This window comes from Microtus oregoni, unplaced genomic scaffold (genome assembly GCF_018167655.1).
Source record: "Microtus oregoni isolate MIOR12 unplaced genomic scaffold, Mior012 000016F_ref0000370, whole genome shotgun sequence".
Classification (NCBI taxonomy): Eukaryota; Metazoa; Chordata; class Mammalia; order Rodentia; family Cricetidae; genus Microtus; species Microtus oregoni.
In genome coordinates, this window is record NW_024543075.1 from 11,112,179 (window position 1) to 11,126,804 (window position 14,626).

General features: G+C 46.0%; 1 protein-coding gene across 1 annotated transcript in view; it reads left to right on the forward strand.

Moving 5' to 3' along the window:
- Nucleotides 1–9,578, forward strand: part of Adam12 (ADAM metallopeptidase domain 12) — a 321,067-nt gene extending 311,489 nt beyond the window's left edge. Inside the window, exons 24-25 of the mRNA XM_041666564.1 lie at nt 7,221–7,351; nt 9,524–9,578. Coding sequence (XP_041522498.1) covers nt 7,221–7,351; nt 9,524–9,578 — 186 coding nt within the window. The remainder of the gene's footprint in view (nt 1–7,220; nt 7,352–9,523) is intronic.
- Nucleotides 9,579–14,626: the final 5,048 nt, after the last annotated feature.

Sequence of the window (14,626 nt, forward strand, 5' to 3'; positions counted from 1 at the left end):
TCCTCGCATGCTCACAACGCCCTCTCCCACGCACCACCAGTCAGGATCCTGGCCTGGCGTCTTCGGTTGGTTTTGTGGATGGTGGATGGTTTTCTCTTCCATCTGTTTTTTCTGGTCTATCTCAGTTTATCCTGCTGGAAGGCAACAGGCAAGTCCCAAACATGTCTGGGCTGTGGCCTTACTTGAGAATCTGATGGGAGCCGTGAAGCCCAGGATATGCAGTGGTGCTCAGTGCCTTGCACACATCCCTCGGGTACTCCCGGGGCCTGGAAACATCCACCCAGCGGGTTCCCTCACACTGAGGCTTCTTCTTCCTCTCTCAGAGATGCCACTGCTGTACAGTGCCAAGTGGGGATTATTAGGTCACGTGATTCGAAGAGCTATGCATAGTGATTTTCTCCCATAGCTATTGGTGCCTACAGAACTGGCTCCTCCAGAGCAGCCACCCCAAAAGCCTTCTCTGTACGAACCTAAGGAAATCTTCCCCTTAGGCCACAAGTCACTGGGAACTCCACAGTCTATCTCTGAGCTGTGTCTGTCTGAAGTCTTTCAGAGACATGTGTCACAGATACCTGTGGGGTTCCCCTCTTCACACGCAGGGATCTGGAATCCATTCCAGGCAGCTGTGGGCAGTATCCAGAGGTGACTCTTGCTTGGCAGCAAGAATGGAACCCACTGGCACATTGCAGTTCCGTGGGTGCCATCCCCCACGATAGGACCCAGATGTGCCTGCATAGCTAACTAGGCTATGCTTGTCCAAATTTATCACAGAAGCACTCCAGGGATGGGGCGACATCACGAGAGCTGCATTGGTTAACTTTGCATTTGACGAGTAAGCATTGTCTTTCTAGAAAACCTGCCATCCTCCACAAACTCAACTCATTGTCCTGTCCACAGTTGTGCCTCTTGGAATGCAGGCTTCTCATCCCATGCTCAGGCCTTGTGTGGGACCTTCTTGTACATGCTGTGTGCACACGTGTGGCACTCAGAGGACAACCTTCAGGGGCTAGCGCTCTTTCCACCTTGCATGAGGCATGTGGTTTTGACAGCAGGGCGAGTCTCTGCCTCCATCTTTTCATAGGCGTGCTATGATTACAGATGTGCACCACCTCATCAGGATTTTGTATGTGAGTCCTAGGGATTCGAACTCGGGTTCTTATATTTGAGTAGCAAGCACTTCGCCCACTGAGTCATCTCTATAGCCTTACAGTTGTGCCCAGTGTTACTTCTGGAGGAAGGAGAACAGAGGGAAAAGGTCCATGACAGGGAGAATCCCTGGTCTCACAGGACACCCTGCCATTCTCCCAATAAGCAGAGCATCACCTGGGTGCCACTGGCACAGCACTTAACCAAAATTCGCCTTGCTAAATACCTGTTCCATTGAATGGCATTTAAATGATGCCTGCTGATGTGTGGGGACACTTGATCTAAGAATCCATTTCTCATTACTTCCTACATGTTCCAGAAAACTAGGCTATTTAAAGTCTTCTGAGCGAATTGCAGACATAAACTCAGGGCTGAGATTATGTTCCCAGGTGTGTTAGAGAAACAGGGACTCTTAAAAACTCAACCCATCATTTGGGGATGACTGATGTTTACTGCATCATGTTCATTTCTTGAAAATGCTGCCAGGTCCTGGTTTGTGCACCATGTACCTACAATGCAGAAACTTCAGCCAAACAGCAATGACGGGATTCACTTACATAGTTATATTTACCACCAAATTGTGTGAGTGTGTGTGTGTGTCTACTCAAGTGTGCTCGTTGTTTTGGTACAAGGAGCCTGTGCTTGTGCTTTTAATGGTTATAAAATCATTCAAACATACACTTACTGAGCACTGAGTACATGGCAGGTGCCACGGAGCTGAATGCTTGGCAGGTGTTTCTGCCCCCCCCCCCCCGCCCCGGGAGCTGAGAGAAGTTGCCATCATAAGCTTCAGTTTATGGAGGTAACAGAGCACAGTAAGGCTGCATATTCCATGAGCAAGGAGATAGTGGAAGTGTCTTAGTTCTGGTTTCTGTTGCTGAGAAGAGACACCATGACCATGGCATCTCTTATAAAGGAAAAACATTTAATCAAGGTGACTTACATTTTGAGAGGCTTAATCCATTATCATCATGGTGTGACATGGTGGTGTACAGGCAGACATGGTGCTGGAGAAAGAGCTGAAGTCCTGTATCTTGACTCACAAGCAACAGGAAGTGGTCTGAGTGTCACACTGAGTGAAGCTTGAGCAAAGAAGACCTCAAAGCCCACACCCACAATGACACACTTCCTCCAACAAGGCTATACCTATTCCAACAAAGCCACACCTCCTAATAATGCCTTTAATAATGCCTTATAGGGACCAATTACATCCAAACTACCACAGACAGGAAAGTCAAGGGCTCAAAGCTTTCCCCTCTACCTGCAGCATTAAGATGCCATCCACTGTCAGTAGATAGTAGTGTGCATTTTTGTCCAGACAGTTCCTAACCTGATGCCTCTTTCTGCAGAGCACCAGAGCTTTGCTGCACAGAGGCTGGGGGATAAATGTCATCCCACTAAACCATGGTCCCCCCATGAAGCCAGGGCATCTGGTTTCCACCCAAAGGTGCTGACTTGATTTCTGTACTCACTGTAGACAGGAATCAAATCAGGACTTGGGTTTCCATAACAAGACTCGGGGTTTTCTTAAGAGGCCAGATGCCTCCAGCCTCATTCTCCTCCTTCCTTATCCTTGCACTGTGTTTTGATTCAATAATATCTTACTCTTTTAGCTATCTGGTTCCTTTAGGGAGAGCGGGAAGTATTCATTTTACCTAATCAGTAAAGAAGGGGGGGGTCACAGTGGCCCTGCCTGCCATGGTTCTGGCTATGGAAGATCCACTGGTGTGTCAGCTTTGGTCAGTTCCATGATGCCCGCATCACTGTAGTGGGCTACAATCTTATCTATGGTCATAATATCCACAACATTTTTAGCCAGAGACAGATTCACTCGTTACAGCGAGATGTGTTAATGTCACCCTAGGACCGCAGTTGCGGCTCTGGCTTTCTGGGGTCATGGGCTCCAGTCTCCCTGCACAGAACTCCCAGATAGCAGGACATATTTACTATGGTAGACTATGTGCAAGCTGATAATGCACGACGGTCAAGGCAACAGGGCCACATTTTAATTTTGTCATGTTTGTTTTCAAAGTTGAGAGAGGGAGGAGGGGAGGGGGAGAGAGAACGTTGTTCTGCAATGCACTGCTATTGCTAGAACACAGGTGGGAAGCAGAGGCCCAGGACCCCATGTGACAGACAGGCTGGGACTTTTCTCTGCGACCTGAGGGAAAAGGAATGATGTTTGAATTTTGTTGAAAATATAGACTGAAGAAAAATGTACCAGTAAGAGCAGCCCGGAGTTCCTTCTTAGTTCCCACAGAGATGGCTGCATTATACAGAGGCCTGACACCGCATAAGCAACCGTCTAGACTAGACCCTCTCCTGACCATGGCAAGGCGGGACAGATGGGGACCCTCACTGTCCTCAGAGCTCACAAACTTTCCATCAGCATCTTGACTGTTTGGAGTTTTATCACAGGGATGAACATCCCATTGTCCTTAAAGCTGCGAACCATCTGAGAGGACATGATGGCTCACAAGACTATGAGCAGAAATTGAGACTATCGTGGGAAAGTCATAATTATCTCCTAAGTTTCCATGATAAATCCAAATGTGTTAAAGCAGACTATAACATACACCTTACCTTCTCTCCCACACACCAATAAAACCCTGGTGTTATCTTTACTGCAGAGACTAGATACTTCGTCATATTTAGCAGAAAAATTAGTATTGTTTGGTAAGGAATGATTTTATAACCTGAGTCTCCTTTTATGGTGAGTGTGTGCTTTCATTTTTACATTACACACAGACATTGTGTTCGGTTTTCTGTTCTGTGATGAGAACTGGAGCTTGATTTGTGTGTGGCCTTCATTACCCAGGGCTTGTTGCTAGGGTGAAATTCCTGTCAATCACGGCTGTCAAACGGCAGCGGCTCTTACTCTGAGTGAACACATGCCAGGCCCTGCGCTAAGAGCTTTACTCTGTCAGTCCTCATTCCAACCCCGAGGGAAGGCTGTTATTATCCCTGCACTTGTCCAAAAGCTAGGGCACACTGGCGTGTGCACAGCCAGTATGGTCCTTACACCTACCTAGGGGGTTTGTCTATATTCTAGCGCCTTCTCCTATTTCCTCTGATGAGATCTGATAAGAGACATGTCACCTGTATGTCTGGCCCCTGTTCGGGGCTCTCTCTGAGTCCAATCTGTCTGTTGTTCATTCTTGGCACATCTCCCACACAGCTGTAGTTTGCTGACTTCTGTAGGCGCCCCATCATGTTGCAGGGAGCTGTTTAATCTGGTGTTGTAGCCTCTGAGCTGCTGTCTGTAGTTCAGGAGATGTGATTTTAGTTCAAGCACTGTGAAAACATCATACACATTTGAAGTAACTTTTTTGGTTTTCTTTTTTGGTTTTTTAAATTTTTTTATTGAGTTATACATTTTTCTCTACTCCCCTCCCATCATCCCTTCTCCCCTTTTCCCCTCTCCTGTGATCCCCACACTCCTTATTTACTCAGGAGATCTTGTCTTTTTCTATACCCATGTAGTTTAGATTCATATATCTCTTTCTCCTCTTTGTTGTCTAGTTTCTCTGGGGTTGTGGCCTGTAGACTGGTTTTTCTTTATGTTTAAAAGTCACTTATGAGTGAATACATATTAGTCTTTCTGTGTCTGGGTTACCTCTCTCAATATGGTTTTTTTCTAGATCTATCCATTTGCCTGCAAATTTCAAGATGCCATTATTTTTTTAACACTGTGTGGTACTCCATTGTGTAAATCTACCATATTTTTTTTATCCATTCTTTGGTTGAGGGGCATCTAGGTTGCGTCCAGATTCTGGCTATTATGAGTAATGCTGCTATGAACATAGCTGAGCACATATCCCTGTGGAATGATTGAGCTTCCTTTGGGTATATACCTAACAGCAATACTGCTGAGTCTTGGGTAGATTGTTTCCTAATTTTCTGAGAAATTGCCATACTGGTTTTCAAAGCAGCTATACAAGTTTGCACTCCCACCGGCAATAGAGGAGCATTCCCCTTACCCCACATCCTCTCCAGCATAAACTGTCAGTGGTTTTGATCTTGGCCATTCTGACAGTGTAAGATGGAATCTCAGAGTTGTTTTAATTTGCATTTCTCTGATAGCTAAGGATATTGAGCATTTCCATGTCTTAGTTCTTTGAGATTCATCTGTTGAGAATTCTCTGTTTAGGTCTGTACCCCATTTTTTTCATTGGATTATTTGTTCTTTTAATGTCAAGTTTCTTGAGTTCTTTGTATATTCTAGATAACAGTCCTCTGTCTGATGTGGGGTTGGCTAAAAATCTTTTCCATTCTGTAGGCTGCCATTTTGTCTTGTTGACCATGTTCTTTGCTTTATAGAAGCTTCTGTTTCAGGAGGCCACATTTATTAATTTTTGCTCTAAGTGCCTGTGCTACTAGAGTTATATTTAGGAAGTGGTCTCCTGTGCCAATTCATTCAAATGTACTTCCCACTTTCTCTTCTATGAAGTTCAGTGTGGTTGGTTTTATGCTGAGGTCTTTGATCCATTTGGACTTGAGTTTTGTGGATGGAGACAGATACAAATCTATTTTCATTTTTCTAAATGTTGATATCCAGTTATGCCAGCACCATTTGTTGAATATGCTTTATTCTTTCCATTTTATATTTTTAGCTTCTTTGTCAAAAATCAAGTGTTTGCAGGATTGATATCCGGGTCTTTGATTCAATTACATTGGTCCTCCTGTCTGTATTTCCGCCAATACCAGACTGTTTTCATTACTGTAGCTCTGTAGTAGAGTTTGAAGTCAAGAATTGTGATGCCTCCAAAAGTTCTTTTATTGTACAGAAATGTTTTGGCTATCCTGAATTTTTTTGTTTTTCCATATGAAGTTGATTATTGTTCTTTCAAGGTCTTTGAAGAATTTTGCTGTGATTTGCTGGGCATTGCACTGAATCTGTAGACTGCTTTTGATATGATTGCCATTTTTACTATGTTAATTCTACCTACCCCAGAGTGTGGGAGATCTTTCCATTTTCTGGTGTTGATGTTTGGATCCTGATGGACACATGGATCTACCAAATCCCAAGACAGTGCAGGTTTTGTGTGACTTTTAAGGTGTGTTTTGCTGTGTAGCCTCAATGCCTGCGACCACGCGTGTGCCCCACCATGCCTCTTCATGCAAGTGCATCAGCTCATTTAATGACCAAGACATCCTGTAAGGGATTCTAACTCTGATCCTCAGGGTCCTTTTTCCCCTGCAACGATGGGGCCAAGAATGGAAAGTGTCATGCTAACCAGACCTATCCTGGACCCAGGAGAGTTTGTACAGTATTTGCTGACTGATGCTCACCAGGGGCAGAGAGGAAGGGACCCCAGGAGATGCCTCAAGGGGTCTTAGATTTCCATGAAGCATTTAAAGTTGCCACACGAATAACTGCTGGTATAATAATTACCCATGTGCTGGGAACATCTTACATGTTCTTTTATTTAAGTCCCGTACCAGGGCTACAAGATAGGTCACTCCATTTTCCAGAGAGGTAGACTTGTGTGAGTCCCTTTGGATATAACTCAATGTAGAATAACCCTCAAGTTCTCGCTCTGACCCCTTGGCCAGGAACCCATCACTCCATAGTGTCCTCACAGGCCTTTACTTGTCCCATAAGTCACTACATGGCTCCTTTCTACAGATAATGCAACAAGTTGTACAAATTACAAAGCTTTCTGACTATCTTTTTCAGATCCTGGCCCCAGGAGGAAGGCTGTCTTCTAAATCCTGTGCATCCTCCATTTAGCAAGTCCTTCATAAACTGAGATTGTCTGAAAGCATGGGTGGATTTATATCCATCGCCTAGGGGCACTGACAGAACAGAACCCTACCACCCACTGTACCCTTAAGACGTGTGAGGTCAGATGACCCACATAGGAGTGTACCTACATGATTCTTTTAAATGTTGCAGAAAATTCCACATGAAGGCTAAATACAGGCCCTACTTTGTATCGTAGAAGGGTTATGAATCGGAGATGAAGCCAGCACTGTATAGCAATGTGTACTGCCTTCCAGGAGACTACTGGGTCCCAGGGTCCAGTTCTGACCACAGAGCTGAGTCACATGTGGTCTGTTGTCTGTTGCAGGGCACCCACAAACCCAGCCCTCCTCAGAAGCCTCTGCCTGCTGATCCATTGAGCAGGGCATCTCGGCTCACTAGTGCCTTGGTGAGGACCCCAGGGCAGCAAGAGCCTGGGTTCCGCCCAGCCCCAAACAGGTAGGTGTCCTCTAATGGTAGAGGGTAGCTGAAGTAACCACACTGGAGGTGTGGCAAGTTTCAGGTGTTAAGTCATGTTTCCTGCTTCCAGCATGGGAAGAGTGGGAGATATGTGTAAAAGTAAACCAGGAAGCAATCAAAGCAAACTATACCTACCTATGCATACCTAAACATCACCCCAGGGCTCTCAGCAATGGCTCACTTACTTGAGAGATCATAGCAGGATGAAGATGACCCAGGAAGGATGAGCTGCTGACACAGGCCCAGCCTGGTCTCCTACAGGCACTAAGGAAAATGGTTTATCTGTATAAAGGCAGGACCCTCCACCACCCTCACCAAGACTTGCTCTGCCTACTCCAGGGGCTGAGACAATAGTTCAGGTTGAGAGATTATGAAGAGGTGAGGCCTAAGCAGCTGCTCAGTAGGGTCCTGCTGGGGGCTTCTCTACAGCTGAGTGACCTGTGCTGGCTCTCTCTCTGAATATGGTCATCTTCACCCCTCTCCCATAGAGGATGAGGCAGCTGTAGCCCAGATTCTATTTACATGGGGAGAGGTAACCCACAGCTTTACTGAAGCTGGCTCGTGCCTTTGCAACCTAGCCAATATTAAATATTAAAGTATATCGAGTTGCATTTAAAACAAGGGTAATGAATACTCAAAACGTTGCTCCCAGATCCTTGCTGCTAAGATTACTCACATCAGGAATCTCTATGGGGGAATCCATGGCATGCTGGGTGCTCTCCCATCTTCCAGGTTTGCTGGTGCCATAGTGTAGCTGGGGACATTGACAAGATGGAAATCAGCAAATGCTGCAGCTCAACCTCTTCCTCGGTGAAATTATTCCCTTGTGGGTATTTTGTTGTTTTGTTTTTCCTCGGTTCCTGGGATAAAACGTACTAGGCAAGCACACCATAGCCTAGCATTCACCTCCCTAGTAGCCAGGTTGACATGAGCCGCTCAATCCTTATCCTCCTTTGGGATGGGACTAGAGGAACGAGCTACCATGTCTGGCTAGCAGATCATTAAACTCACAACCCACTCTTCTGACTCATGTGCCCTCTAGCAGGCCATGAGCTCTCTGAGCACCAGAGAACAAGAGATGCTGTTAGCAAGGCTGCACGCTTAGTAACTCCCATCTCTGCAGGGGAAGATGCACGTCATTGATTCATTACAGCTCTTGGGAGGAATGTGTTGGCCTAGGAAAGAAATGGCTGCCTCGTAAATCTCGGAGATAATGCTGGTCAGAGGGTCAAGAGAACAGTCTAGCTCACCACTGTGGAAATGCAGAAAAAGCTGCATAGCTTTTGAGTTACTTTTTATATTTCACTAGACAAAACTACTGCATGGACATAAGGCTGACCAAGGGGCACTCCTTTTCAGAACATCCCAAGCAGCCTCCTGCCTCACCTCTACTGATGTCAGCCTGGCTCCCCATCTCTTGAGCTGTGCCATGGGATCAAAGTGGCTACTAGGCATGTTGGAGCTGGCTCAAAACTGAAATAAGAGTGTAAACGTGTACCAGATTTCGAACACTTAATTCTGCCCCCTTGATTCTCCCAGTTATGTATGCTGATTATATACTAAGATGATACAGCAATAAAATTGAGCTCACCTGTGCCACTTGGTTGTTAGAAATATAGAATTTGAGGCCGGAGAGAACAGCTCAGTGGTTAAGAGCACTTGCTGTTCTTCCAGAGGGCTGGAGTTCTGTTGCCAGCGCTCCCATTGGGTGACTCACAAGGATCTGTAACCACCCCAGGGGGATCAGAAGCGCCCTCTTCTGGCCTCCACAGGCACCTGCACTCACATGCAGAGACGTTACAGATAAATCTAAAAGGAAAAACTAGGGATTGTCTTGAGCCATTCATGTCCATTTTTCTGCAAATGGTGCTAGTCTAGAATCAACTCATAGATGGGAGGCACAGCTCCAGAGAGGGGAGGTGGCCTGTCATAAATCACTAGGACTTCTGCAGTGAGGTCCTTGGTGCACTCTGCATTCTCTCCCAAAAGCTAGCCTGGCCTCCAGTCTCAGGTGGAGATCAGTGGCTTCTAGCCTGGGAGACCCACCAGTCTCCAGGAGCAGCCTCCCGCCCAGCTTTTGTGTCTATAGAACGGCTTCAGAGCATCTAACTGCAGTTTTGTTTTCTCCTCCCTGGCTTGCTCTTGATTCAGACCTGCTCCTAAGCACCAAGTGCCCCGATCTTCCCACAATGCCTACATCAAGTGACAAGCAAGCCCAGACTGGTCCTCAACAGTGAAGACAGAAGTTTGCACTATCTTCAACTCCATAGGAGTGATTTCTTTTTATACCAACTTTCAAGAATTTTCAGTGTTTAAAACGCCATTGTTTCCGGAACTTAGAGCTACTGCCGTCGGTGCTGTGCTGTGGTGCTTTGTGTCCTTGCTCAGGTACTTGTAAGTTATTAATTTATGCAAAGTGTCTATTACTGCGCAGGGCGCCGTAGCAGGCATTTGTGCCATCGCGGGGTTTTCTACAGAAGGCTCCTTGTGCTTCATTCTTCTGGCGGACTTGAATGATCCTGCCTGATGGGATCCAAGATGAGATGTTTACTTCCTGTTTGAGGCCTTATTGGAAAACAGCTCCCCAAGGCTGTGTTACAGTACCAGATACACAGCTCAGGATACCCCAAGCGGACCCTGGTATGAGTTTTTTTTTTATTTTTATTTTTTTGGAATCCCTATCTTGGACTGTAGCCAGGGCCTTAAGGAAGGTCTTGGGCCCTACATACTGACAGGGCTTCAGACTCTGCAGCTCTGCACCCTGAAGATCTTGGAGAAAACCTAGAGTACTAGCAAGAAAGCTGAGGTGTGGCCACACCAGGATAGAGACTGGAACCCTAGTCCAGGCAGACAGTTGACTTTGAGCTGAGAGGCCATGAACACCTTTGGAGGAAAAAGAAGTCTGTGATGCCGCCCAAGGCTCTGCTCCCAGAGCCAGCAGGAGCTTCTCTCTGGCTGCCCTGGTGCACAGTGCTGGCATGCATGGGCATGTTGTTTACACTGGGAACAGTGGTGTTTCTGCGAGAAAGCCACTGCCCAGGCACTGCAGACCTCTGTCTCCTGCCCCGTTTCGAGCTAAGCAAATTGCCACATTGTCTTCTTGACTGTAATACAATGACCCTGTGTTCTGACAGATAGAAGCGGCTTTCTATGGGACCATAAACATTTTCAGATGTGAGCCGGTAACCAGATCTAGTCGATCAACCCTGGAGATAAAAATCTCCTCTTTTACTGCAAGGCTCGACTTATTAAAAACTAGGCAGAATCCATATGCTTGCAAACGTTATAACCCCATGGAATGTTATTCTCATCGTACAGCCATGTCTGCTATCCTTATTAGTAGTCGCGGGACAAAGAACCCAAAGTCACCCATCTCTTCTGTTGAGGGCATCCTGTTTTCTGCAGCATAGCATCTCAGTCGTGCCCACACTGGGAACATACCTGTTGTTAACTCATCCTAGGATGACAGAGACATCAGTTCCCCAATGCCGAAGGCTCACGAAAGGCAGACTTAGTCAGGAAACCCCTCCATCTTTCACTCTTTCATGCCTGGCTGGAAAGCCGCCTTCAGGAGCATATTTTTAAGATGCCTCAAGCTAATGCTGTGAAAGATAGTTTTAAACATGCAAGGCAAATGGTAGAGGTATCACTGTGTCCTGGCGAGGTGTGGGATGACCGGCTTTCACAGTAGAAGGTAATTGACATTGGTTCTGTAGCATCTGAGTATTTTAGGATCAGGCATCTTCGAAAGGGTAGTATCAATGGTTGCCCTGTGTCTTGAAGCCGAAGGGGAAATACAGACTTAGACTTTGTTTTGCTCTCCAGAATTCAAACTGTATTCAGCCTTGGGAAACACATGGTCTTGAACACAGTGGGTAAATAAATCCACATCACAGATGCACAAAAGAACTCTCATAGGCTGTCTCGTTTCCTGGCACAGTGATAGTTTCACTGCTGCCGGGATACATGCAGAATTTTTGCAACTGATGTGAGGTTGGGTAGTTGTATTAAGTTCAAACTTACACAACTGGAAAAGTTCCAGAGCTGTGTGAGCATGGTCACACTCAAAGGTTTAGTTGGAACAGGTGATGAGCCCACCCTTTGGGTGGAGTGAAAGGGAAGCTGCAAACCCACATTTCTTCTGTCATTTCTGTACTTTGGTTTTGGAGTACCAGGGAGAGTTTGATTTAAAGGATGTTGGAACCGTGCTCTTTGCCATCTCCCCAGAGGCTACCAAGGGTGCCGATGGTTCCCTCACAGCTGAGCGGTGCTGGCTGCTTGTTTTCCAGAGCCATGCATCTGTTTCTGAATAAGAACATAGTTAATCCTGATATTCCCTTACAGGATAGACAGTATTATTAAAAGAATACCTCTAAGATATAGTAGTTATCAAATAAAGCATATTTAGCAATAACCCCAATTTTAACAAAACTTAGGCACCAATAACCAGCATGGGGGTTTATTGAGAGGATAGTTTGTCTCTCCCTTTCTATAGCCTTTAAGTGACAGAGACCAAAATGAATACTCGCAGTTCAATTGCAGTCTATCTTACGTTTAAACACACTGTACACATGATTAGTCGGCTGAGGTTTCTGAGACTATCCCTGAGAAAGTCCAGCAGAGTGGTCCAGTTCCCAGACATGAGGCAAGTGCACAGACATAGGCATGGCCGGATGTCCTCATGTCCTTCCTGCACCAAGGTGATGTGACCCCGCTTTAGGGAGGAGGTGAACCTTGCCGGCATTCCACTTAAGAGCTGGTCTCCTACAGTATTCCCAAGTCTGCTTTTCCAGTATGTGGGATCAGATGGAGAGCAACAATGCATTTTTTCCATTTCAAAATATGCATGCCGAGTTTGCGCTGTGTGAGCATTTCCAGCTCACACATGTGGGATGACATCACAGAAACCACACAAGCAACAAATTAAACTCTACGGGAAGAAATACTCCTGACTGGTCTCTGAGGAGACGTTTTTATGCCTTCTTAACTTTATTAGGAATTCTCAGGCTGAAGCTATGGGTCATTGTTCTCCAACAAATCAATACAACCCATCAATGCATTCCCTAGGAGCTGCCAAAGCCTCGGCTGTGTCTGAATGTTCTTAGGAGCCTGTGATCCCCATGGTGCTACAAAGAGGCTGGAGCTGGGCCAATGAGGAGGCCTGAGCATCCTCCTGCCTCTCCGCAGATGTTTACTGAGCACTCTGAGCCAGCGCCACCCTGACAACTGGGAGGACAATGGCTGGGCAGCAGGGCGCCTGGCCGCTTGCAGCTCTTTCCTCTGAGGCTTGCTTCATGTTTTAATTCTCTTAGATCAGGCTCTAGCCCAGGGACACTTAGTCTACAGATCCTCCCCCACTGTTCTCAGATGCCCTCGGTCATACACAAATGACCGAGACTAAGAGACACCAACAGTCCCAGAAGCCCCACCCCCACCCCCCAGAACCAAGAGCTGGGTGTTTTGAGCAGTATGGCAAAGTGGGTAAGGATACTGAGAGGCCATTTATTCTCTCATCCACTCCTAGTTCCGCCACACAGCTCAGCAGTGGCTCCATCATACAAAGTACACAGGAAAACACAGGCACCAACTTGTCTTCCTCTCTTGCCAATCACAAGTGCCTTACTCTGGCCAGACCCCATGCCAAAGCCTCCCTCATCCGAGAGAGCCAAGGTTTTACCTTTGTCACCACTTCAAGCCAAAGTGGCAATGTGTGGCTACCTTTCAAGGTTCACCTACTAGACAGTCCAGTCCAGCCTTCTCCAGGGCCATAGCACAGAGCCGCCCCCCCCCCCAGCACGCACCAGCCTTGAATCTATCCCACTGCATATCAACCACAGTGATCTCCCTCCTAATGCCTTGCTCTAATTAGAAGGTAGAGTTGGCCATAGAAAATCAAGTTAGCACTGACTGCAAAATGCTGTTGCTGCAACTTGAATTTCCCACTGGCATCTCTTGCTTTTCAACTCTAATGAAGTAAGTAAATCTCCCAGGTCTGTGAGCCCATACTCAGGACCACTGGGCAGTGGGGACCCTTGCAGGAGACATTTGTGCAGACAATGAACGGACCATTTTTGTGCCTTTTGTGGGGAACAACATACAAGCATACATCTCTCTCTCTCTCTCTCTCTCTCTCTCTCACACACACACACACACACACACACACACACACACACACTTACATTAGGGAAAGAGCAGTTTATTATCAAACCATTGCAAGCTTTACTCATATGAGAGAAACTAGGAAAAGCAGCCCAGCATTGTGAAATTGTTGGGATGCTCAATAATGGGTAGAGATTGGCGGGAGGCCTAACACTCAGCAACTGGAAAGTGATTTGGCCCCTGCAAGTTGAGAGCCCAGCCACCCGCCTACCTTTCTATACCTTCAAAGATCATGTTCTGTGTTATCTGTAATTCTCCAAGAAAGTAACATTTTAGTTCCCAATTTAGCACATTTAAATGGAGACAGATTCAGCATCACATGATTTCCTTACAAACAAGTCAAACAGTGGGTTATCTTCCTTGGCCTGTATGTTGGTACTTCCTAAGGCAGTGACTGGAAAACACACACACAAACACACACATAAATTTCATGAGACTCCAAGGCAGAACTCTTGGAACTAACAGTCCTCCTAGCAGGGCAACTTGGTAATGGTTGGAAAGCCAGCCATCAGAATACGGCAACCACCAACATAACTGACCAACCACAAGCTGCTTAGCTCCTTTCTGATTAATCGTACATCTCGGGTAACCCGCACAGCCGTTCTGCAGGGCTTCATCCATTGATAGCGCTTTGATAAACTCATGTTTTCACCTTTGTATGTTACATGCGGTTATTTTTGTACGCATTTCTCATATGGGGGAATCTACAAGTAAATACAGCCTACTAGTTCAGTAGAAAATGTCATTGTTAAGAATATTATACCCAATAAACAGTAAACAGATAAACATTGCGTGTCTCATTTGTTATCGAGAATCTTGTGTAGAAAAACAGAGCTCTGTTTTCATTCATTTACAAATGTAAGGGCATCTGGGAGCACTGTGCAAGCAACTGAGAACTGTTGAAAGGTGAAGGTGCACATGCTGCCCATCCTGGGAAGAAAGAAGAGGACGCCTGTCAAAACATAGCACTGGAGAGACAGTGGGGGAACCCAATGCCATTTTGAATAGTGTGAGTTCATAACCTATTCAGATAATTTTAAAAAAATTATGTTACTTACTGAAAAGTTCAAAAAGTAAGCAATCATCTAAGTATCA